Source organism: Hypanus sabinus, chromosome 1 (assembly GCF_030144855.1).
Source record: "Hypanus sabinus isolate sHypSab1 chromosome 1, sHypSab1.hap1, whole genome shotgun sequence".
Classification (NCBI taxonomy): domain Eukaryota; kingdom Metazoa; phylum Chordata; class Chondrichthyes; order Myliobatiformes; family Dasyatidae; genus Hypanus; species Hypanus sabinus.
The window spans coordinates 6,191,856-6,217,872 of NC_082706.1; the positions used below are offsets into that span (position 1 = coordinate 6,191,856).

Consider the following 26,017-nt stretch of genomic DNA (forward strand, 5'->3'; position numbering starts at 1 on the left):
ATCTGCCTACAGCAAGATGTAAATAAGATTGAAAGAGTTCAGAGAAAATTTACCAGGATATAAGCTGTAGGGAAACTTTGAAAAAGTTAGGAATTTTTCCTTAGAATGTAGAAGATTGAGGGGAGACTTGATAAGTTATACAAAACTAAGAGGGGTATACGTAGGATAAATGTAAGCAGGGTTTTTCCACTGAAGTTGGCCGAGACCAGAACTAGAGGTTACAGGTTAAAGGTGAAAGGTTTAATGTTCAAGGGGAACATGAGGGGGTACTTCTTCACTTAAGAGTATGGTGAGTGTGTGGAATGAGCTGTCAGCGCAAATGGTGGATGCAGGATCAATTTCAACTTTTAAGAGATATTTGGATAGGCACGTGGATGTGAGGGATACAGAGGTCTATGGTCCAGGTGCCAGTCAATGTGACTGGGTAGGCTAATGGTTCTGCATGGATTAGATCAGCCAAAGGGCCTGTTTCCATGCTGTGGTGTTCTATGACTCTTCGAAAAGGATTCCTCTTGGGTTCCCCTTAAATATTTCACCTTTCAGCCTCAACCCATTAGCTCTAGGTCTAGTCTCACTCAACTTCAGTGCATTAATCCTACCTATACCCCTCATAATTTTGTATACAAAAATATCACAATCCTTAAGAGCACTGATAATCAGAGGGATCGTGGGGTCCAGGTACTGTACATGTCTCCACAAAGTGGGCACAAAGGTTGATAAGGTAGTAAAGACAATGTACAATAAAGTTTGCCTTTATGAGTTGAGGCACTGAGTTCAAAAAGCAGAAAATTATTGAACAACTTTATAAAACTCTGGTTAAGCCACTAAGAGTATTGCATTCAATTCTGATCACATTACTACAAGGATGTGGAAGCTGCTTTGGAGAGGATCAAGAGGTTTATCGGGGCTGTTTGATCTAGAGTAGTGAGTTTGAAGGTACATTTGACAGAATTTCATAAATGATGCAAGGTATAGATAGTACAAACACAAGAAAATCTTCAGATGCTGGAAACCCAAGGCAACACATACTAAATGCTGGAGGAACTCAGCACATCAGGCAACATCTATGGAAAAGAATAAACAGTTGACATTTCAAGCTGAGACCCTTCATCGGGATTGTGTGCGTTGCTAAGGTATAGATAAAATAAGCAGTCAGTAAATTTTACACAGGGTTTAAATGTCTAATTCTAGAGGGTACACATTTAAATGAGGGGAAAAAGTACAAAGGAGATGTGTAAGGCAATTTTTTTTTTACACAAAGTGGTGGGGGCTTGGAATACATTGTCAAGGGTGGTTGTTGAGGCACATCATGTAGGAATGTTTAAAAGATTCTTAGGTAGGCACTGAATATACAGAGAAGTGAGAGATGTCATCAATCAGTGAGGAAGAGGAATTAGATTACAAGCAACACAAAAAGTGCTGGAAGAACTCAACAGGTCAGGCAGCATCTACGGAGAGGAATAATGAGCCATCATTTCAAGCCAAGGCCCTTTATCAGGCCCTGATGAAAGGGTCTTGGCCTGAAATATTGACTAAGACCCCTTATCTTAAGCACTTATATTTACTGTGTTATTAATTATAATTATTTATTAATGTTTCCTTACTTTTGTGTTTAATTTGGTGCTGCACTGCATCCAGAGTAACAATTATTTCATTCTCCTTAAGCTTGTGTGCAAGAAATCACATTAAACAACCTTGAATTTCGCATCTTATTTCTCTCCAAGAATGCTGCCTGACCTGTTGAGATCCTTCAGCATTTTGTGTGTGCTACTATGGATTCCCTTGTAATTAGATTAAGAGTCATTAGTTCAATTAGTTCAGCACAGCATCAAGGGCCAAAGGGCCTGTCACGTGCTGTACTGTTTGATGTTTGTGTTAGGGACTCTGGAGGGAAGCTCCAGAATACCCTGATTATAGACTGCACAATTTTCTGAGCCTATTCACCTTCTTGCTTAATACTAAAAGGTCTTTCTCATCCTGAAAGAAAATACTTCACCTCCTGGCCAATTCACACCAGGAATAGCAGCGGATAACACACTTCAGTATGATGATTCATGCTTAATTATTACTACAATATTGCATTGTCTCCCACTGAAGCATTTTTAACCATTTCACACAACGTAGTACTATGCAGTCACTTGTAACCCTCAATTGAAAATTAATAACATTAGGTTGCATTGAAACTTTTAAGATTTTAAAAATGATGTTATAAAATTCTTTGGAACTTCCAGAAGTATATGAGCAAACTCCAGTACTTTGTATTCCATATTTTCTTCTTCAAATGTTATGCTGATACTCCTAATGTCATCAATTAATTAATTAAATTAATTAATTTTGAGATACACTGCAGAATAGGTCCTTCAATTCTAGCAAATCCAATTTAACCCTAACCTAATCACAGGACAATTTACAATGGCCAAATAATTTCCCTAGCATGTCTGTAGACTGTGGGAGGAAATCAGAGCACTTGAGGAAAACCCACACATTCCACAAGGAGGACGAACTCCTTTCAGAAGATGCCAGAACTGAATTCCGAACTCTGATGCCCGAGGTATAATTGCTTCGCACTAACTGCTGCTAACGTGGTGACCCAGACTCTGAAAATGCACATTTGGTCTTCGATCACATTTTATTTATTTGTGCACGAGGAGAAAAGCATGGGATCTGTCACCATACTGTTGAGAAATGCCATTTTTATACAGAGTTAACCAGCAATTACAGATATTGACCAATTGGTAACCATGTGTATGTTCAAATTACTTACTTGAAAGATTAATCACCAATCAGGTGTTAAGAGTCAATAGAAACTACAAGCTAACAACTGATGGTACTTACATTATTACTTACTTAAGTTAATAATGTAATTGTCCCATAGTTGGTGAGTGTTTCTTGAATCTTTCTGTTACATTCTAATCTCATCTCTGTATGACATATAGCTCCAGTCCCTTGCAGTGTAAAGTGTAACCATGACCTTCAAAGACCTTTCTTGCCTGTTCTGACTGCACACAATCTGCTTAACTCTTGACTTGCTGCAACCTCTGTACTACTAGTCAAAATCTGTTTTTAACACTCATTAAACATATTATGTAACTTTTCAATCTTGCTGAAAAGCAATCAGTCCAGAGCTTGTCAAAATTAATCTAACTTTGAACAATGAACATAATGTAACTTTGGAATATTCTCCTTTTACACTTCTATTAAGCACTAGAAAGCAAACCTCCTTTGCTACTGATGTGAGCTTCTCAATCCAGTCTTCGACTTCAGGCAGCTTGTCTTGGGCATCAATCTTTTGATCCCTTAGTTTCTCTGCAGATTTCCTAATTTTCTTAAGAGTGGTAACTTGCTGATTATATAGGTAGCGATCAAGAACAGTCACATGGGGCAGCTTTGTCAACACCGGGAGTGGCCGACTATAATAGGGAAGAAAAGAATTTTAAAAAGCTATAAGGTTTAAACAGTGGAGGGTGTCCAAATGCAATACACTACTAATGTAAGAAGTTTTGCAAACAATCATGAAGCCAAATCATTGCTTAGGCAGAATCAGGCTACAGGGGACAGGTATCGAGGCATGAAATTATAATATGCTCCAAATAGGGGGATCCAATACTCACTGGTTAACTATAGAAAGAATTAGGGATTAAGGTCTGTCCCAATTAATTGCCTTAACCCAGGGGTCAGCAACCTTTACCACTGAAAGAGCCACTTGGACCCGTTTCCCACAGAAAAGAAAACACTGGGAGCCACAAAACCCGTTTGACATTTAAAATGAAATAACACTGCATACGTTTTTTTTGCCTTTATGCTATGTATAAACAAACTATAATGTGTTGCATTTATGAAATTGATGAACTCCTGCAGAGAAAACGAAATTACATTTCTGCATGCAACAAAAACATTTTGAACTCCGAAAAAAAGACGTTGGGTTGAAAGTTACTTTTAAGTAAAATATTCAATGTCTATTTGAGTCCTTCTTGTATTTATGAAAAACGCCGAACTTAAATTTTCCGCCAGCAGCAAACCAAAAATAACGTCAGCCAGCTGTCATCCTGAAAAATGAAAGGACTATTTCACTGAACAATGAAAAAATATGAATATGAGTAAAATAATAGGCAATTAAAATATTTATCATACTTGGTTAATGGGATTTCTGCTCCTGGACCTCAGCGCACAGCGTCTGCACATCAGGGCTGTATGATGTCACCTTCATCTTTACACAGGATCGCAAGCTGTCATCTGTGAGGTTTTCAATATCACTCCATTTGTGTTTCTGAGCAAGAACGGCCTTCTGTCGGGCAACATCTTCAAGGTCTGCTGTCAAGCGTCTAAACTTGGACACCCATATGTCTTTGTCGGCTATGTCGGCCAGTTCCATCTCAAGATCAGGTTGACTCACACCTGCCAATGCAGTCGTATTCAGTAGGGAAGGATCGATGCTTAAGGGAGTGACCGGGAAGGATAATGTGTTTTTTTCCTCTCTGAACTCACAGAAGCGTTTCCCAAACGATGTTTGCATTGCGATGATTGCAGAATGTAAATACTCCGAAATTATCATGTCGTGACCTTGTTTGAACTCTCTCAAATTGGGGAAGTGAGACAAAGTGCCTTTCTGTAAATCTCTGGCAAGCACTGTCAACTTGCGCTCGAATGCCAAAACATCCTCCAACATGTGCAGGGCTGTACGTCCTTTCCCCTGAAGAGCTGTGTTCAGCGTGTTCAGGTGCGCTGTCATGTCTACCATGAAGTGTAGCTTTTCCAGCCACTCTGGCTGTTCCAGCTCAGGAAAGGTGAGCCCTTTGCTGCCCAGGAAAGTTTTCACTTCTTCCAGACACGCGACAAAGCGTTTCAGCACCTTCCGTCTGGACAGCCAGCGATAAAAACACGTTGTAGCGGTGTCAGTAAACTGCAGTCAAAGATAGCTTTATTCGAACTAAACAGCCTTGCTTTTCAGCTTCCCTCAACCCAGCCCCCATGGACGCAGATGCTGCAAAAGACGCGTACTCACAAACCCCCGTAGGCTATCTCCCTTAGCCGGAATGCTGGCTAATTGTGAGCCGTTTTATGATGTGGCAGGAAATGTGTCGCTACACTTAGGTTGTACAAGATCACCATAATTACATTTCAAAAGCTAACAAACTAACATAAAATACATTTTAATTAAATACTGACCAATTATTTCCCAAAGCCACAGGGAGCCGCAGCACAGAGGTGAAAGAGCCACAAATGGCTCGGGAGCCGCAGGTTGCCGACCCCCGCCTTAACCCAAGAGAGTCAATGCATTACCTGCATTTGCCACATCAGGGATCTCTCACAGGGACAATCACTATACCATTGACTGCTGGTTTATCATTGTTGATTCCTAGTAATTCGCAAGGGACGTCAGAGTAGGAGTCACAGAGTCATAAGTCATGGAACACTACACTTCCATAGACTATATGCCTTTCTTCCGAGTAAATACACATGTAAAAAATCCATTTAAGTTCTCCCCAAATCTCTTTCAACTCAATGCATAGATAACCACTCTGATTTCCCAGATGACTACTTTTGTTTCTTGCTATCCTTTTGCTCTTAATGTATGTGTAGAAGCCCTTAGGATTCTCTTCCACCTTGGTTGCTTGAGCAACTTCATGCCTTCTTTTAGAGCTTCTGATATCCTTCCTAAATATTTTCTTGCATTTCTTATTCTCCACAAGTACCTCATTTGTTTCTGCCTGCCTATACCTGCTATGCACCACCCTCTTTTTGTTAACCAGGGCCTCAATATCTGTTGAAAACCGAGGTACCCGAAGCCTATAATCCTTAGTTAGTAGGGTGGAGTCATCATACAAGAAAAATGATCATTCAAGGAGGCATCGAGAAACAACCATTTACTTTCAATAAACTCCAATTATCTGGGACAACCAAGATGCTCAGCTTCCAGAGGCATTTTACAAAAAAAAGAGAAATAAGCATTGCAGATATTTGAACATAAATTACAACACACGAGACAGCCACTTAACCCATTGGATCGATGCTGGCTCTCAAAAAGAAATCCCATCACTCCCGTTACCCTCTGTCTATTTTTCTGAGGCAATGCCATTTATTTATAGTGCTGAAGTTTTATGAGGCATTAGTCAGAATGCACTTGGAGTACTGTGAGCAGTTTTGGGCCCCTTACCTAAGAAGGACATGCTGACGTTGGTGAGGGTCCAGAGGAGAATCAGAATCAGGTTTAATATCACTGGCATATCTCGTAAAATTTGTTGATATGCGGCAGCAATACTTCACAATACATAAAACAAAAACTGCAAATTATGTTATATTTATTTATATATAAACATGCACATACACACCAGCCTCCTGACATTGAGTGTGTGCCTTCAGGCTCCTGTACCTCCTTCCCAATGGTGACAATGAAAAGAAGGCATGTCCTGGGTATTGGGGGTCCTTAATGATAAGATGCCAGAATGATTCCAGGAATGAAAAGCTAATATATGAGGAGTGTTTGATGGCTCTGGACCTGAACTTGCTGGAGTTCAGAAAAATGAGGGAAATCTCATTGAAGCCTATCTATTATTGAAAGGCCTAGATGGAGTGGACATGGAGAGGATGTTTCAAATAGTGGGGGAGTCTAGGAACAAAGGGCACAACCTCAGAATACAAGGATATCCCTTTAGAACAGAAATGAGGAGGAATTTCTTCAGCCAGAGGGTGGTGATTTTTTAAATTCATTCCCATAGATGGCTGTGGAGGCCAAGTGACTGGATACATTTAAAGCAGAGGTTGATTGGTTCTTTATTATTAAAGGCATAAAAGGTTATGGAGAGAAAACAGGGGAAGGCTCTTATTTCTGTGTGGATGAAGATTATCAACACCAAGGAGCAATGTTGTATTATGGCTGAAACAGTTACCATTTTAATTCATCACATGCTCTCAGGTTACAGCCAAATGCAGAAGTATTGTTCAATATTTGCTCACAATCTACACTCAAAAGAAGCAAGTTCTCATTCACATACTAACAACAGTAGTAGGAATAGATCATTTGGTCCCTTGCACCTGCTCTAGCATCCAACATGATCGTGACCCAATATCTTACCTCAGCTCCAATTTCCTGCACTACTCGAATATCCCCTGATCCCCATAATATAGAAAAATCTATTCATGTCCACCTTGAACACATTAAGCGACTGAGCCTCGCTCATCCCTTCAGTCCTCACTGGCCCAACACTGAACTGAGTCCACAACCTTTGGACTCACTTTCAAGGATTCTACAACTCATCTTCTCAGTAATATTTATTTATTTGTTATTCTTTTCTTTATTTTGTACCTGCACAGTCTGTCTTCTTTTGCACATTGGCAGTTTGTCAGTCTTTGTGTGTGGTTTCTCATTGATTCTTTTGTACTATTTTGTTCTACTGTGAATGCCTGCAAGAACATAAACCTCAGGGTGGTATATGGTGACACATATGTACTTTGATAATAAAATTAGTTTGAATTTTGTATCTTCATCCACAGTACAGACATGCAGGCGAAGAGAAATATCAACTTTACAGATACTCAAAATTAGGTTTGTTATTTTTTGAAAGCTAATTTGGAGAAAAATGTTGCCAATAGATAGTGTATGCCATTCTTGCATATTGAAACCACATGGATAAAAGTCTCAATGAATCATGTAAAAATGGCGTAGACAAACTCACCAACGCTTATCAAGAGAGGGGGAAGATTTTGACCTTGTCATTAAATAGTACACCTGGTCCCAGGAGAATAAGTTAATTGTTTAATCCAAAGTTCTTCTGTGGATTGTACTCAGAGCTACCTACCAGCAATCTTTCACCACACGGTCAAGCATCTTCATCCACATCCCCGTGAGTCGAGCTCCTTCAGATGGCATAGTTTGTTTGATGTCCTCCAAACTGGCTTTCTAAAATAAGTAAAATAACAATTCAGTATTATTAGAAAAAGTATCCAATATTTCACAATTTACCCTCCCCCAAACTGCTGCTTAGCATCTACACTCAGTGGCCACTTTGTTATGTACCCCCTGAACCTAATGAAGTGGACACTGAGTGTACAATCATGGTCTGTTGCTGTTCAGAGATGCTCTTCTGCAGACCACTGTCGTAAAGTGTGGTTATTTGAGTTACTGGCACATTACTGTCAGCTTGAAACAGTTTGGCCATTCTCTTCTGACCTCTCTCATTAACAAGGCATTTTCGCCATTAAACTGCTGCTCACCGGATGTTTTTGTTTATTTTTTGCACCATTCTCTGTAAACTCTAGACTGTTATGTGTGAAAATCCCAGGATATCAGCAGTTTCTAAGATATTCAAACCACCCCATCTGACACCATCTCCACAGTCAAAGTCACTTAGATTTCTTTTCTTCCCTATTCTAATGTTTGGTCTGAACATCAGCTGAACTTTGACCATGTCTGCATGCTTTTATGAGCTGAGTTGCTGTCACATGATTGGTTGATCAGATATTTGCATTAACAAACAGGTGTATGAGTGTACCTAATAAAGTGGCCACTGAGTGTACAGTAACACTTTGGATATGGATGCGGAATACGACTGGTAAATCAGATTCATTTGTGACATGTACATCAAAACATAGTGAAATACATTGTTTGCATTAAAAACCAACATAAATTAAAGATGACTTGGGGGCAGCCAAAAATGTCACCACACATTCTGGCACCAATATAACATGCCCATAATGTTTGGCAAAACAGCAAAGATAACAACAAAACAGAACAAGCAGATAACAAACAACAGATTGTCTTATTGATAGCAGGAAAGATAGACATAGGCTGCTACAGTATGATAATGAGCAGGTGGAACAATGGAAGAGTGTGGAATGAGCTGCCAGTGGAAGTGGCTTTGATTTCAGCATTTAACTGAAATTGAGGTAAGTACATAGATCGCATGGGATATGGAGGGCTATAGTCCAGCTGCAGGTTGATGGGACGAGGCAGTATAATAGTCAGGCATGAACTAAGTGGGCTGAAGAGCCTGTTCCTATGCTGTAGTGCTCTTTGACTGTATGTGAAGACATTTAACCCAAAAATTGAAATGAGTCAGTACCAAAACTACATTTGAGAGTGGGTGCATAAAATACTAAATTAAAAGCAAAGTTCATTACAGGTCATATACTTCACTGCAATATATAGAGCTCTTTTTTTTGTTAAAAAGACAAATAATTCTAATTCAACTTTGTCATGCACTTTTATCCTTTTCTTCAGTTTATTACTTCAAACCTCTCTTATCACAAGCTTTCCCATAGCTCTACATTTGCTTAAATGTTGCTACTACTGAACATTTTCCAGTTCTAATGAATCAGAATCAGCTTTAACATCACTGGCATATGTTGCGAATTGTGTTAACTTTGCAAAAAAACAGAAAGTATTGAGGTCGTGTTATGGGTTCAATGATCATTCAGAAATCGGCTGGCAGAGGGGGAGAAGCTGCTCCTGAATCGTTGAGAGTGTGCCTTCAGGTTTCTGTACCCCCTCCATGATGGTAACATGTCCTGGGTGGTGAGGGACCTTCATGATGAACACCATCTTTTTGATGCATATAACGCTTCTTGAAGGTGTCTTGTATATAATGGAGACTAGCGTCCATAATGGAGCTGACTAATTTTACAACACTCAGCAGTTTAATTCAATCCTGTGCAGTAACCACCCCCTCCCATACCTGACAATAATGCAACCAGTTAGAATGGTCTCTGCGGTACATCTGTAGAAATTTGCGAGTGTTTTAGGCAACATACCAAATCTCAAACTCTTAATGAAATATAGCCGCTGGCTTGCCTTCTTTATAGCTGCATCGATATGTTGGGACCAAGTTAGGTTCTCAGAGATATTGACAACAAGGAACTTGAAATTGCTTACTCTCTCCACTTCTGATCCCTCTATGAGGACTGGTGTGTGTCCCTTCATGTGTTCCCTTGCTGAAGTCCATAATTAACTCTTTGGTCTTACTGATGTTAAGTGCAAAGTTGTTGCTGTGACAACTAGCTGGTATATATCATCAGCAAATTTTTAGATGGCATTCAAGTTGTGCCTAGCCACACAGTCATGCATGTAAAGAGAGTAGAACAGTGGGCTAAGCACACATCCCTGAGGTGCACCAGTGTTAATTGTCAGTGAGGTGGAGATGTTATTTCCAATCTGCACAGATTGTGATCTTCCAGTTCGGAAGTCGAGGATCCAGTTGCAGAGGGAGGTACAGAGGCCCAGGTTCTGTAGCTTTTCAACTAGGACTGTAGGAAAGATGGTGTTAAACATTGAACTGTAGTCAATAAACAGCATCCTGGCTTAGGTAGTTGTATTGTCCAGGTGATCCAAGGCCATATGGAGAGTCAATGAGATCATGTACACCATACAGCTATTGTGGCAATACACAAATTGCAGTGGGTCTAGGTCTTTGCTGAGGCAGGAGTTGACTCTAGCCATGACCAACATTTCAAAGCACTTCATAGATGTGAGTGCTATTGGACAATAGTCATTAAGGTAGCTCATACTGCTCTTCTTGGACACTGGTATAATTGTTGCCCTTTTGAAGCAGGTGGGAACTTCCAACTGTAGCAATGAGATTGAAAACGTCTTTGAAAGTCCCCACCAGCTGGTTGGCACAAGTTTTCAGAGTCATACCAGGTACTCCCATCGGGGCCTGCTGCCTTGCGAGAGTGCACCCTCCTGAAAGACAGCCTGACGTCGGCCTCTGAGACTGACTTCACGGGGTCTCTGGGTGCTGCAGGGATCCTGATAGGAAGTCATGGACCAGCAGCATTAATCCCACTTCTCTTTTCAGAGGCTAGGGACATGTGTATCATTTTCAATTAAATGCAGCACAAGATACTCACCAGTTTATCTACAATTTTAAGCAAACTATTTAATCTATTGAGCCTGTGGTCAATATTTTCCCAGTATGATGTCAGTGCAGCCACAGGTTTTGTGTCACACCAAAGGAGGTAATAGTAGTAGTTACCTGCAAGCAAATGGTGACATAGGGTTAGGGTTCATGAAACTAACCGGCATAATCAGACTTTCTTTGTTCAGTTCAGATTTGAATAACTTTTAAAACCACAATAGAGTACAAATAATATGGGTATAGTTATGTTAACATACTTCACAGACAGCTAATTTTAATTCTTGTAAGAGCTTGTACTTTTTCAAAGTCAAAGTAAAATTTGTTATCAAGGTATGTATGTGTTACCATATACAGCCTTGAAATGCATTTTCTTGCAGGCATTTACAGAAAAATAAAGAAATACAATATAATTTATGAAAAAATACAGAGACTAACAACCCATGTGCAAAAGAAAACTAATTGTGTAAATGTAAGTAACAATGAGAACATGAGTTGTGAAGTCCTTGAAGGTGAGCCTACAGGCTATAGAATCAGTTTTGAGTTGGGATGAGTGAAGTTAGCCACACCAGTCCAGAAGCCTGAAAGTTCAAGGGTCGTAACTGTTCCTGAACCTGATAGTGTGGGAACTAAGGCTTCTGTATATCCTGCCTGATGGTAATAGTAAAAACAATACAATTTCTCCACATCTCTGTTTTAAATGGACACCCCTCTATCCTGAGACTGTGCCCTCATGTCCTAGACTCCCCCACCATGGGAAACATCCTTACCACATCTACTCTGTCTAGTCCTTTTAACATTCCAAAAGGTTTCAATGAGATTCCCCCCCCCCATCCTTCTAAACTCCAGCGAGTACAGGCCTAGAGCCATCAAACGTTCCTCATATGATAGCTCTTCATTCCTAGAATCATCCTTGTGAACCTCCTCTGAAACCTCTTCAATGCTAGTACACCTTTTTGTTTAGATAAGAAGCCCAAAACTGTTCACAATACTCAAGGTGAGGCCTCACCAGTACCCTATAAAGCCTCAGCATCACATCTCTGCTCTTATATTCTAGACCTCTTGAAATGAATGCTAACATTGCATTTGCCTTCCTTACCTCCGACTTAAACTGCAAGTTAACCTTTAGGGTGTTCTGCACAAGGACTCTCAAATCCCTTTGCATCTCAGACTTTTGGATTTTCTCCCTGTTCAGAAAATAGTCTGCACGTTTATTTCTTCTACCAAAGTGCATGACCACTGTATTTCATTTGCCACTTTCTTGCCCATTCTCCTAATCTGTCTAAATCCTTCTGCAGCCTACCTGTTTCCTCAACACTACCAATCTTTGTATCATCTTCAAACTTGGTAACAAAACCATCTATTCTATCATCTAAATCATTGATACACAGCATAAAAAGCAACTGTTCCAACAAAGATCCCCGCAGAACACCACTAGTCACTGGCAGTCAACCAGAAAAAGATCCTTTCATTCCCACTTGTTGCCTTCTATCAATCAGCCAAGGCTCTAACCATGCCAGCAACTTTCCTGTAATGTCATGGACTCTTAACTTAGTACATTGCCTCATGTATGACACTTTGTCAAAGGCCTTCTGAATGCCCAAATATACAACATCCATTGCATCCCCCTTACCTACTTGCAATCTCCTCAAAGAATTCCAAAAGGTTCATCAGGCAAGGTTTTCCCTTAAAGAAACTATGCTGACTTTGTCTTTTCTTGTCCTGTGTCACCAAGTATTCCATAACCTCATCCTTAACAATTGACTCCAACAGCTTCCCAACTACTGAGGTCAGGTTAACTGGTCTACAATTTCCTTTCTGCTGCCTCCCTCTTTCTTAGAGTGACATCTGCAATTTAGCAGCCCTCAGAACCATGCCAGAGTCCAATGATTCTTGAAAGATCAATATTAATGCCTCTATAATCTCAAAAGCCACTTCGTTCAGAACCCTAAGATACTGTTCATCTGATCCACTTGACTTACGTACCCTTAGGTCTTTCAGCTTTTGGAGCACCTTGTAATAGTATCTGCACTCATTTCTCTTCCCTCACACCCTTCAACACCTGGCACACTGCTAGAGTCTTCTGCATTGAAGACTGATGCAAAATTCTCATTTAGTTCATCTGCTATCTCCTTGTCTCTGCTATTATTTCTCTGGGCTTATTTTCTACCAGTCCTACATCCACTGTCATCTCTTATTTATTTTTTATATAATTGAAAAAGTTTTTTCTATCCACCTTGATATTGTTTGCTAGCTTGCTTTCATATTCCATCTTTTCCCTCCTAATGATACTTCTAGTTGCTTTCTATAGGTTTTTAAAAGCTTCCCAGTTCTCTATCTGCTTGCTAATTTTTGCTTTGTTGTACACCCTTTCTTTCAATTTACATTAGCTTTGACTTCCCTTGTCAGCCAGAGCTGTACTATTTTTCTATTTGCATATTTCTTTGTTTTTGGAATACAACTATCCTGCACCTTCCTAATTTTCCTGGAAACACAAGCCATTGCTGCTCTGCTGTCATCCTTGCCAACATTTCCTTCCAATTTACTTTGGCCAACTTCTCTATTATACTACTGTAATTTTCTTCACTCCACTAAAATACTGCTATATCAGACTTTACTTGCTCCCTATCAAATTTCAAGTTGAACTCAGTCATATTGTGATCAATGCCTCCTTTACCTTAAACTCCCTAATCACCTCCAGTTCATTACATAACACCCAATCCAGTATGGTTCATCCCCAAGTAGACTCAATGATAAACTGTTCTAAAAAGCCATCTCATGGGTATTCAACTAATTCACTCTCTTGAGATCCATTACCAACTCGATTTTCCCAGTCTACTTGCATATTAAAATCTCCCATGACTATCATAACTCTGCCCTTTTAATATGCCTTTTCTATTTCCCATTGTAATCTGTAGTCCATGGGACTTTCTAATGATTTGATGCCTTTTTCTTCTGAATCAGCAGAGCCACATCACTCCCTCTACCTGCCCTCCTATCCCCCAGATACAATGTGTGACCTTGGACGCTCAGCTCCCAACTACAACATACCTGACAATCTGTAAAAGTGCAACCAGATCATCCACCTTATTTCTTATACTCCATACATTGATATATTAAACTTCAAGTACTGCATTTGCTACCCTTTTTGATTCTGCATCCCCAATACACTGATACTCACCATGCTGGCTCCAATTTTGCCTTATCATCTGCCTGCCCTTCCTGACAGCCTGACTGCATACTACCTTTGCTTTTTTTTTTAAACCATTCATCCTAACCTGAGACACTTCACTCCAGTTCCCAACCCTCTGGCAAATTAGTTTAAACCCTCTCCAACAGCTCTAACAAACACGCCTGTGAGAATATTGGTCCCCCTCGAGTTCAGGTGCAACCCATCCCTTTTGTACAAGTCATACCTCTCCCAGAAGAGATCCCAATGTTCCAAGAACCTGAAACTATCCCCCTTGCAACAGCTTCTCAGCCATGACATGGTTTTCCCCTCACTGGCACGTGCATAGGTAGCAATCCAGAAATTATTATCCTACTTGTCAGCTTTCTGCCTAGCTCTCTAAATTCTCTCTTCAGGACCTCTGTGCTTTTACTCACTATGTCATTTAGAGTGATAGCTGTGTGGAATGAGCTTCCTGTAGAAGTAGTAGAGGCCAGTTCAGTTGTGTCATTTAAGGTAAAATTGGACAGGTATATGGACCGGAAAGGAGTGGAGGGTTATGGGCTGAGTGCGGGTAGGTGGGACTAGGTGAGATTAAGAGTTCGGCACGGACTAGGTGAGATTAAGAGTTCGGCACGGACTAGGAGGGCCAAGATGGCCTGTTTCCCTGCTGTGATTGTTATATGGTTATATGGTTACCAATGTATACCAAGACACCTGGCTGCTCCCTCTCCAAAAAACTGTGGATGTGAGCTGAGATGTCCCTGACCCTGGCTCCTGGGAGGTAATGTACCATCCAGGTGTCCTGTTCACATCCACAAAATCTTCTGTCTGTCCCACTGACAATTGACGCCCCTATCACTACCACTCCCCTCTTCTCCCTCTTTCCCTTCTGCACCACAGACCCACACTCAATGTCAGTATCCTCGTATCTGTGGCATTCTCCTTGGAGGTCATTCCCCACAATAGCATCCAAGATGGTATACTTATTATTGAGGGGAATGAGCACAGGAGTGTTTTGCGCTAACTGCCTATTCACCTTCCCATTCCTTTGCCTGACAGTCACACAGTTACCTGCCTCCTGCAACTTAAGGGTGACTACTTCCCTGTAATTCTGATCAATGATCTCCTCACTCTCATGTACAAGGACACCCAAGATTCCAACATCTGGCATGAAGAACACACAATGGGCATTTAAATTATACTGAGTACCCCTGACACAGTGAGAGGGAAACTTAACAAAAACTTACACAGAGTCAATGACTCTTCTGAGGTGAAGCCTCCTTTGAGTCAAAGCCTGACATCCCCACTCTCACCACTGGCCCACTCCCAACAATGGCCACTCTGCTTGTCCCTTCTGTACTTTATTTACTCCTCTGCACTGCTCCCGCTGCTGGAATTACACTGAACTCTCGTGAAGCTCTTCTTTCAAACAGGCGCCGCTAACCTGTGAGTAACCTCCTCACTGGGTGCTGATCCCGCTGCTGAAATGACTGGAAAACTTGGTTTTCTAGTATCTGTACTACTTTGTCTTAGTTTCGTTGAATGAAACGGGACCTAACTGTAGGGTATAGAGTTCTCCCAGTGGCCTGTTGCATTTTAGAAATGATCAGCAGTGCATTCATCTCACTGCCAATTGCAGGGGCTTGCTGGGTATAAATTAGTTCTGAGGTTGTCTGAAAAAGTCTAACAGTGCCAAGCTTAGAAATAATTCATTACTGCCTTAGGAGAAGAGCTGGGTTTTAAGGATATGAGGGACATCACATAAACATCTCTCAATTCTTTTATTCATATGCACAATTTATCTTTCTGCCATTTCCATGTGACCCTTCAGCTGCATAATCCTAGCAACACACACAAAACGCTGGAGGATCTCAGCAGGCCAGGTGGCATCTATGGAAAAGAGAAAACAGCTGACCAAGACCCTTCATCATCTTACAGCTATTAGCTGTATCATCCTAACAGTTTGAACCCAAACCACATTTTACAGACAAGCTTAGGAGAATTATTAATATTTAGGACTTGAAACTTTCCAACTGTAAGCAATATCCAAAGACCAATTAGCACAAAATATTAGAAAATGCAATTTACATTTCAACATACACTTTGGTTTATCAATGCAATGTGTATCAACTATTGCATCAGCTTAAAGCAGTTAAATGATGTTATTGGGGTAATGTGTTGGTGTGGGGTGGAAGAAACTCTAGAGTAACATAAACAAGAGCAACAGTGCATGACCAAATGTGCCAATATCATTATTGTCACATTCAACTTTAGTTTCAGTTATAGAAACTACAAGTTGATTGATCTGAACAAAGTTCTCTTTTAATAACCATAAATTTCTAATTTTGCCAATGACAATAACCATTGTAACTGTAAAACCATAAGACACAGCAGCATAATTAGGCCACTCAACCCATCAAGTCTGCTTAACCATTCCATCATGGCTGATTTATTATCCCTCTCAACTCCATTCTCTGCCTTCTCCCCATAATCTTTGACATCCATAACAGAACCAGATTGAGGTTCACATGGAATCATGAAGTAGCAGTAAGTCACTTGGCCCCTCACTTGCTCGCCCACATTTCAATATGATCTTGTCAGTTATCTATGTTCTCTTAAACACCTAGCCCAGACAATTCTCAGTGAAATTCTAGATTCATAACCTCTCAGGAAGAAATTCATATGCATCTTAATTCTAAATGACTGTCCCCTAATCACATATATAACAAATAATTGTGAAATATCAAGTACTATAAAGCAATTGGACATTGTACCTGCACTCTAAAAATTATTGCACTACCCCCTGCTAGAATCAAAAGAAAAATATTTTTATTTTTATTTAGAAATAGATAATGGTAAACAGCCCTTCTGGCCCAGTGAGCCCATGCAGCCCAATTACACCCATGTAACCAATTAACCTACTAACCTGTACATCTTTGTAATGTGGGAGGAAACCAGAGAACCAGTGGAAACCCACGCAGTCACAGAGAAAACTTTCAAGTTCCTTACTGAGAGTGGCGGAATTGAACCTGGGTCGCTAGTGCTACCATTGTGCTAATGGCTACACAACCATTGCCAACGCTAAAAAGTACTGCTTTTACATTTGCTACTGATTTATCTTAAACATTAAATAAAAATGGAAAATACTGAAAATAATCTACAGATTGAGGCAACGTTTGTAGAGGGAAATACAGACAATATTTCAGATTAACAATTGCCTGTTAGAACGCTTCAAGTTCTAGTTCCAGTGCCTTCTTCAGTATCATCCAATTTTACTACTTACCATCAAACACAGGCTGGCTGTACTGAGTGGTGGATGCGTGAAGTTTACAAGACTTGTCAAACCTATTTCCGTAATTCCCCATGCTGACCTCAAACTGGATTGGTTCCTTGGTGTCTTGCAGTTGTGTGGCTGAGTAGAAAACGACGCAAAGACTGTACCTCCGCCTACGTAAGTACCTCTAAAGCCATAAGATGGAAAAGGAGACAGTTCTTGCAGCATAGAAAACAATGGAACATTTCAAAACGCTTTCCAGAATAGGCTGACAAACACAAAAATCTGACTGCATATTAAATGAGGGTCCAAACTGAAAAGCTTGATCAAAGATGAATAACAGAAAAATTGAGCTAGAAAGGTTTAAGAATAAAATTGGTGATGGATCTTGAACTGTAAACAGTAACTATTTTTCTTTCTATAGGCACAGATTCAAATGAGGTTACATCTCCTCCAACCCATTATTGTATACGATGTGATCCTCTACATCGACCAGACGAAGCACAGACTAGGAGACCACTTTGTAAAGCATTTGCCTTCTGTCTGCAATAGTTATCTTGAGCTCTCAGTTGCAAATCATTTTAACTCAATTCCCTATTCCCACACCAATGTGCCTGTCTTCAGCCTCCTCCACTGTCAGGATGAAGCCAAGCACAAGCTAGAGGGACAGCACCTCACATTCCATCTGGGTGGTCTACCAAAAGGCATCAATCCTGAATTCTCTAATTTGAGGAGGATTTCTGGCATTCTGTTAGTGTCTTCCATAGTGAAGTCTGACACAAAATATTGTGTAGTGTTGAGGAAACAGGTAGGATGCAGAAGGACTTAGACAGATTAGAAGGGGTAAGAAAGTGGCAAATGAAATATAATGTTGGAAAATCCATGATCGTGTACTTTGGTAGTAAAAATACATGTGCAGACTATTTTCTAAACAGGGAGAAAATCCAAAAATATGAAATGCAAAGGGACTTGGGAGTCCTTGTGCAGAACACTCCCTAAAGATTAATTCACAGGTTGAGTTGGTGGTGAGGAAGGCAAATGCAATGTTAGCATTCATTTCAAGAGTCTAGAATACAAAAGCAAGGATGTGATGCTGAGGCTTTATAAGACAGTGCTGAGGCCTCACCTTGAGTGTTGTGAACAGTTTTGGGCCCCTCATCTTAGAAAAGATGTTCTGATGTTGGAGAGGGTCCAGAGGAGGTTCACAAGGATGATTCCAGGAACAAAAGGGTTATCATACGAGGGGCATTTGATGGCTCTGGGTCTGTACTCACTGGAATTCAGAAGGTTGAGGGGGGATCTCATTGAAACCTTTTAAATGTTGAAAGGCCAAGACAAAGTAGATGTGGAAAGGACATTTCCCATGGACCAGAAAGCACAGCCTTAGGATAGAGGGGTATCCTTTAAAAACAGAGATGCGGAGAAATTTCTTTAACCAAAGGGTGGTGAATCAGTGGAATTTGTTGTCACATGCAGCTGTGGAGGCCAGGTCTTTGGGTGTATTTAAGGCAGAGATAGATAGGTTCTTGATTGGACATGACATCAAAGGTTATGGGGAGTAGGCTGGGAACTAAGGTTGAGAAGGAGAAGAAAAAAAAGTATCAGCCATGATTGAATGGCAGAGCTGACTTAATGGGCCAGATGGCCTAATTCTGCTCCTATGTCTTATGGCCTTAATTATTAAGTTCCATCCCCATTTCTTTTTCCTTTACTACTACCTCTCCAGCATTATTTTCCAGCGGTTCAGTATCCACTCTCGCCTCTCTTTAACTATTTATATATTATTGGCTAGCTTCCCTTCATATTTTACTTTTTCTCTCTTAATGGTTTTTAGTTGCCTTCTGTTGTTTTTAAAAAGTTTCTCAATCTTCTAACTTCCCACAAATTTTGCTACAGTATATTGTATCCCTCTTTCTTGCTTTAATGCTGCCTTTGACTTCCCTTGTCAGCCGCAGTTGCTTCATCCTCCTTTTAGAATACTTCTTCATCTTTGGGATGTATCTATCCTGCGCTGTTCTGCCATCAACCCTGCTGGTGTTCCCTTCCAATCAACTTTGGCCAGCTCATCTCTCATGCCTCTGTAATGCTCTTTACTCCACTTTAATACCCATTCATCTGACTTTAGCGTCTTCCTCACAAACTGCAGGGTGAATGGTATCATTATAATCACTGCTTTAGATGTGGGTTGCAATGAGTGGCTGGAGCGACTGGGGAAAGCAGGAGGCGAGCCCAAGAGCAGGACACAAGCAAGGAGACTTGACACGGAGACGGATTTGGACATGACTTGGACTTGGACTTGGAGCCGGGACCCGGACCGGACTTGGACTCGGAGCCCGGACCCGGACCGGACTTGGACTCGGAGCCCGGACCTGGACCGGACTTGGACTTGGAACCCAGACCTGGACCGGACTTGGACTCGGACTCGGAGCCCGGACCCGGACCAGACTTGGACTCGGAGCCCGGACCTGAACCGGACTTGGACTTGGAACCCGGACCTGGACCAGACTTGGACTCGGAGCCCGGACCCAGACCGGACTTCGACTCGGAGCCCGGACCTGGACTGGACTTGGACTCGGAGCCCGGACTTGGACTCGCAGCCCGGACCTGGACTGGACTTGGACTCGGAGCCCGGACTTGGACTCGCAGCCCGGACCTGGACCGGACTTGGACTTGCAGCCCGGACCTGGACTGGACTTGGACTCGGAGCCTGGTACTGGAACATGGAGCCTGCAACTGGAACACGGAGACGACAACAACAAACAAAGATAGATGATTCTTATCTTGGCTCAGAGGAGCAGCAAACGGCCAGCAATCCTCAGCTAGACACAAAGAGACAGAATTCCCAACTCGGAGTAGCAGCAAACAGTCAGACCTACTCAGCTGGAAACAAGATGACTGAAACCAAACAATGACAGTCCATTTGTATCTAGACACGAAGAATCTCATGAAGACAGTCCCTTATTCTTAGCAGCTCTTAAGACGGTCCCTTATTCTTAGCAGCTCGGAAGACGGTCCCTTATTCTTAGCAGCTTGGAAGACAGTCCCTTATTCTTGGCAGCTCTGAATACAGTCCCTTATTCTTGGGGGTTTGGAGTGGCAACAATCGACCAGCAAATCTCAGCCGAACAAGATAATGACAGAATTCACATCTTAGCTCAGAGTAGCAGCAAAACAGCCGGCAACTCAGCTGGGCACGGAAATGACTGAATTCACTAAGCAGCCACAGGCACTGAAGCAACTTAGAGTCCACGATTCTCGGCTGCCCTGGGATGAGCATAGCCGCACTGACTACGGTGACGAATCAGCACGAAAGTAAGCCAAGGTTTTTATGCTGCCATTTCGAATAAGGATCAGGTGCCCTAATCAAGGAGCCCAGTGGAACACAGGGAAAAGGAAATGAGCTGAAATGAGTAGTTAATGAACCAGACCATGACAATGGGTTCCTTTACCTTAAGCTCCCTAATCAAATTAGGTTCATTACACACAATACCCAATCCAGAATTGTCTTGCCCCTAGTGGGTTCAACCACAAGCTGCTCTAAAAAGCCATTTCATGGACATTCTATAAATTCCCTCTCTTGAGATCCAGCAGCAATCTGATTTTTCTAATCAACCTGCACATTGAAATCTCCCAAGACTATCATAGCATTGCAATTTTTTAACATGCCTTTTCAAACTCCTGCTGTGTTTTGTATCCCACATCATGGCTACTGTTTGGAGGCCTATATACAACTCCCATCGGGGTCTTTATACTCTTGCAGTTTCTTAACTCTACCCACAAGGACTCCACATGTTCTTAACCTATGTCACCTCTTTCTAAGGATTTGATTTCATTTTTTACTAACAGAGCCACTTCACCGCCCCTGCCTACTTACCAGTTCTTTTGATTACAAGGTGTATCCTTGGATCTTAAGCTCCCAACTAAAATCTTTCAGTCACAGCTCCGTGACGCCTGCTATGTTGTACCTGCCAAGCTCCAATTGAATACAAGATCATCTACCTTATACTATGTATGGTGTGCATTCAAGCGTAACCCCTACAGTCATCACTCTTTTTGATTTTGTCCCCATGTTACACTTCAAAGCATCTTATTGACTGCAATTTTATCCTATCATCTCCCTGTCCTTCCTCAGTTTCATTACACACTACATCTACCTGTATAAGCAACTGCCCCATCCACAACCCCATCAGTTCAATTTCCTACTCCCTGCCAAATTGGTTTAGCAGAAGGAATGCACTCTGTTTCCAATATGCAGTTCAGGAAGAGGATGCAACATGGTGATGCAGGGTAACAGGGGATTATTTACATGCCATTGCAAATCAGTGGGCTTCATGAGATCACCTATACAAGAATACTTTGAGTCATAAAATATTAGAGTCAGATGTGCTTATTCTGCATTGATCAAATTGGGCCTCTGATTATGAAGGTGATTCAATTTAATCTGGCATCAATTAAGAGAGATTAAGAAATTAGATTTATTTGTCACATGTACATAGGAACATACAATGAAATGTGTCAGTTGCATCAATGACCAACATAGTCAAGGATGTGCTGTGGGCAACCCACAAATGCTGCCACATTTCCAGTGCCAACATAGCAAGCTCACTACTCACTAAACCTAACCTGCGCATTTTTGGAATGTGGAAGGAAAGTGGAACACCTGGAAGATCATGGAGAGAATATACAAACTCCTTACAGACAGCAGCAGGAATCGATCAGTGACTGCTGGTTCTATAAAGCAACTGCGCTAACTGCTACACTACCATGCCACTTCCTTTTCTTTTTTCAATCTTTTTATTGAAATTCATATATATAAAAAAGAACATAACATAATAATGAATAGGTTATAAATGCATTAGACTTGAAATTAAATTAATAATAGGATAACAATATCCTATTAAAATATCAACAGGAAAACATAGTACATTATCAATCAAGCCTATAATAATTATATGAAAAAAAATAAAAATAATCCTCAAAAGAAAAAGATTATGAAAATATAAGCAAAAAATATATATTGAGAAAAAAAAATACTAAACTAAACTAACATGGGCAATAATAACAGTTTATTTGTATATGATAGTGCCAAAAACTCCGGAACTCCATACCAGAACAAGAATAAGCAGAAAGAAGGTCTAGGAGAGGTCAAATTAATTCATATGAAAATGTCGAATGAACAGTCCCCAAGTTTCTTCAAATTTAACTGATGAGTCAAAAATAGTGACCATGCCACTTCCAACAACATTTCAGTCACAGAAATACAACACAGGTCAGTTCTTCCTTTCAGGTAATTCCAGATACTGGGAATCAAGCCTCAGGCCTTCCTAATCTGATTAGAAAAGCAAATAATTTACCCACAGAAACCTGCTTTGTTAATACCTGAACAATCAAAGAATCGTCAGAAGGCAATTTATCGATTTTGTTTCCTGAATGTTCTTCTATCCTTGTTATTAATTCTATCAAAATTCGACCTCGGTAGGAGACTCCTTCCTCCTGGAAGAGAAAGAAAATGCAAGCTTTGTTAAATTAGTGTGATTAAGTTTGCTTCTTATTACTTCAATTTGCAACTGAGGAAGAATAATGGCTGTGGATGGTCTGCAAGTTATTTCTGCTTGAACTTTTCTGAGCCATGAACCTTTCAGTGGTCCCAAGGTCTTGCCAGTTCACATTTGATCTTCATTTCTCAAAGGATAGTTGCTCATGTTGGGGATTAGAAAGTCACCACTTGGGAAAAAGTGTGCCAGCAAGAATCATGGCCTTGAAGAAAAGGCCAACTGTGGAAAAATAAACAGGAAGGTGGTTTATTACATGAAATATATCATCACCCCACCCACATGAGATTTCTCTTTAAAAATAAAAATGGCACATATAAAGTAGTCCAAGTAAAATTCAGTCTTTGAAGCCGTTCCAGGATGTTTCTTGCTCTTGTTGGATTGAACTTCCTGCCCCAGAGTGTTAGTAAAGGCAAATACATTTGGGACAGTTAAGAAACTCTTAGATATGCACAAGAATGATAGAAAAGTGGAAGGCTATGTAGGAGGGAAAGGTTAGATTGATTTTGGAATAGGTTAAAAGTTTTTCATGACATCTTGGGCCAAAAGGCCTGTATTCTGCTATAATGGTCTGTTTTATGACCTCCCCTGATCTGAAATCTATTTATTTTCACATCTCCTTTCAAGAAAGTGGTGTGCACCATACTTTTAGACTTTTCAATAACTTCAGCCATTACGTTATGCAAACATCCATCCAACAGAGACTTACTCTCACCCTGTCACACTATACACATTTCTCATTGGGGCAACCAATGGAGAGGCTGAGCCTTTACTCATTGGAGTTTAGAGAAATAAGAGGTTATTTTATTGAAACATAGGATTCTGAGTAGATTGGTGATGTGAGGATGTTTCCTTGGTGTGTGTATATAAAACCAGTAATTTCCACTCTACAAGGGTGATAAATCACAAATATTCACTCTATCAGAGAGCAGTAGAGAGGGTCACTGAATACATTTAAAGCAGTAATTGAAGGATTTTTTATTAACTACAAAGATGCCAAATGGTATGGGGATAGCATGGTAAAGTGAAGTTGAAGCTTAGATGTGAAACACCGCTATCTTATTTAATGGCAGAGCAGGTTCAAGAAACTAAAATGATCCACTACAGCTTCTGCCATTCAGTACACATTGCACATTAGCTGTTTGCCAGTCTTTGTGTGTAGTTCTGCATTGATTGTTGTATTTCGCTGTTCTGCTGTGAATGCCTGCAAGAAAATGGAATTCAGGGTAGTTATGGTGACATATACGTACTTGGATAAAAAATTTACTTAGAACTTCGTTTTTTATGGAACCTCTAGCCTCTCCCGGTTATACTTACAGTTCCACAATAACGTACTTCTTAGCTTACTACTTCTCATAAACTTCTAAATACAGAAATATACTCTGCATTTTCCACATATCCTCATCTAGGCTTGCTTCCTTCCAAGGCCTCTTTACTTACTTCCTCCTGATTCTTAAAATCTAGTGTTCTTTGACACATTGACATATCCCACTCTAAATTTGCAGCTCTCTATTCAATAAGGGCCAACATCAATATTGTTACTAAACTTTCTCACATGGCTAATGCCACTGCAGCTTGACAAAATGAGTTCTACCCTGTCTAGGCTGAATTAACTCGCTGACACCTTCTCATAATCCCTCTCTGAACCAAGGCCTCATCAATGACTATCTGGTTATTACCTCCCAGTGGTCCCAGACATCATCTCCTCAACTGTTTTTAATCTCATAGTTGTGCAGTCACATCATGCCCTCCTCTGGCTCTTCCTAAATATCCTTTAAAAAAGGCTGCATTCATTCTTTTAGCCTGGTCTTGCCCACAGAATTATTCTTTGCAACCATAACTCTATTCCTTCTGGTCATCCAGTCTCTTCCTATTTGCATCTGTGAACCCTGACACCTCTATCACTTTGATAGCTTCCAGTTTCCTAGTTCCTGCTCTTTCACTTTCATCACAGATGTTCATTTTTCTGCATAATTGAGGGCACTTTGTTTTTTTCCCCATGAATACAGGTCCAACCATCCCCCTTCATCACCACTCTCTTGGCTGAATTTGTTCCCATATTAATTGACTCTTTTACCTCCACTTAATACCTCCAAATCAAAATTGTAGCTATGGGAACTTGACTGGGTCCATGACTTTTTATAGTACATGCTTCAGTCCTACTCAGGCCTGAATCTTTGAATTGTTATCTGGTATTTTGAGTATTTTCTACTTTAACTCTAGTTTCAGATTACTTGCCAAAATAGAGGTGGAAAGTAAGGAGATTTTTTTTAACTTAAGTGGTCCAAAATGTCTCTCCCAAAGGAGGCACAAGACAGCTTTTGCTCTACTAGCCTGCAGGTCACCACTGGGCAAGCTGTAGCACCTGCTTAGCACCCCACCACTACCAGATCAGGGTCACATGAAGCTTTGGGAGCAGGTGGAGGATTGTCACATGAACAGCTGGTGCATATCACAAGTCCTGGTTATGTGACATTGACACCAGACAATCTTTGAAGAATATTGGTGATGGCTGGAGTCACCTACCCTGTAAAGACACTGCCCAGAAGAAGGCAATAGCAAATCACTTCTGTAAAAATGAGCTTAAAACAATCATGGTCATGAGAGCATGATTGTCTATCATCTGACACACCACATAATGATGATGGTGATCCAAAATGCACTGTCTGAAAGGGTGGAATAGATGTTATAAAGACAATTTTTAAAAAGGAATTTGATAAGCACTTCTGTCTTAGTCTCTTAAATGTTAGCAGGGAGCTTTGAAATTTTGTTCAATAATAAAGTCAGGGTGCTCGCTTCGGCAGCACATATACAAAAAATAATGTCAGGTACCTTTCCACGGTTGAATTCATCATCCTTATCTGTACCATCAAGACCTTCCCTGGGGCTGCCATAAAGGTTTAAAAAGCATGGTCCAAAAGCTGGAAGGAACCCTCCTGAATCTTCATCTGATGGGATGGAAACCAATATTCATTATGACCAAGTAATCAACAACAAGATTTAAATTAATTCAGGAGTAACATCTGACTTCAACTGCAAATAGGGATGTGAACTGAAGCTGTCTGTGATCATGACTAGAAGGCAGCTATTATAAAATTCATAACAGAGTTCAGAAGAAGCTTTTTTTTAATCTAGGGAGTGGTGACAATATGGAACTCACACAAGGACAAGT

At 40.7% G+C, this 26,017-nt stretch overlaps 1 protein-coding gene across 1 annotated transcript in view; it reads right to left on the bottom strand.

The window, feature by feature from the left end:
• Nucleotides 1–26,017, bottom strand: part of LOC132401505 (myoferlin-like) — a 152,534-nt gene that overhangs the window by 88,425 nt on the left and 38,092 nt on the right. The window contains exons 9-14 of the mRNA XM_059983881.1: nt 25,678–25,793; nt 22,673–22,786; nt 17,303–17,480; nt 10,843–10,967; nt 7,797–7,897; nt 3,218–3,410 (exon numbers count right to left, since the gene is read on the bottom strand). Of these exons, the coding sequence (XP_059839864.1) occupies nt 3,218–3,410; nt 7,797–7,897; nt 10,843–10,967; nt 17,303–17,480; nt 22,673–22,786; nt 25,678–25,793 (827 nt within the window). The remainder of the gene's footprint in view (nt 1–3,217; nt 3,411–7,796; nt 7,898–10,842; nt 10,968–17,302; nt 17,481–22,672; nt 22,787–25,677; nt 25,794–26,017) is intronic.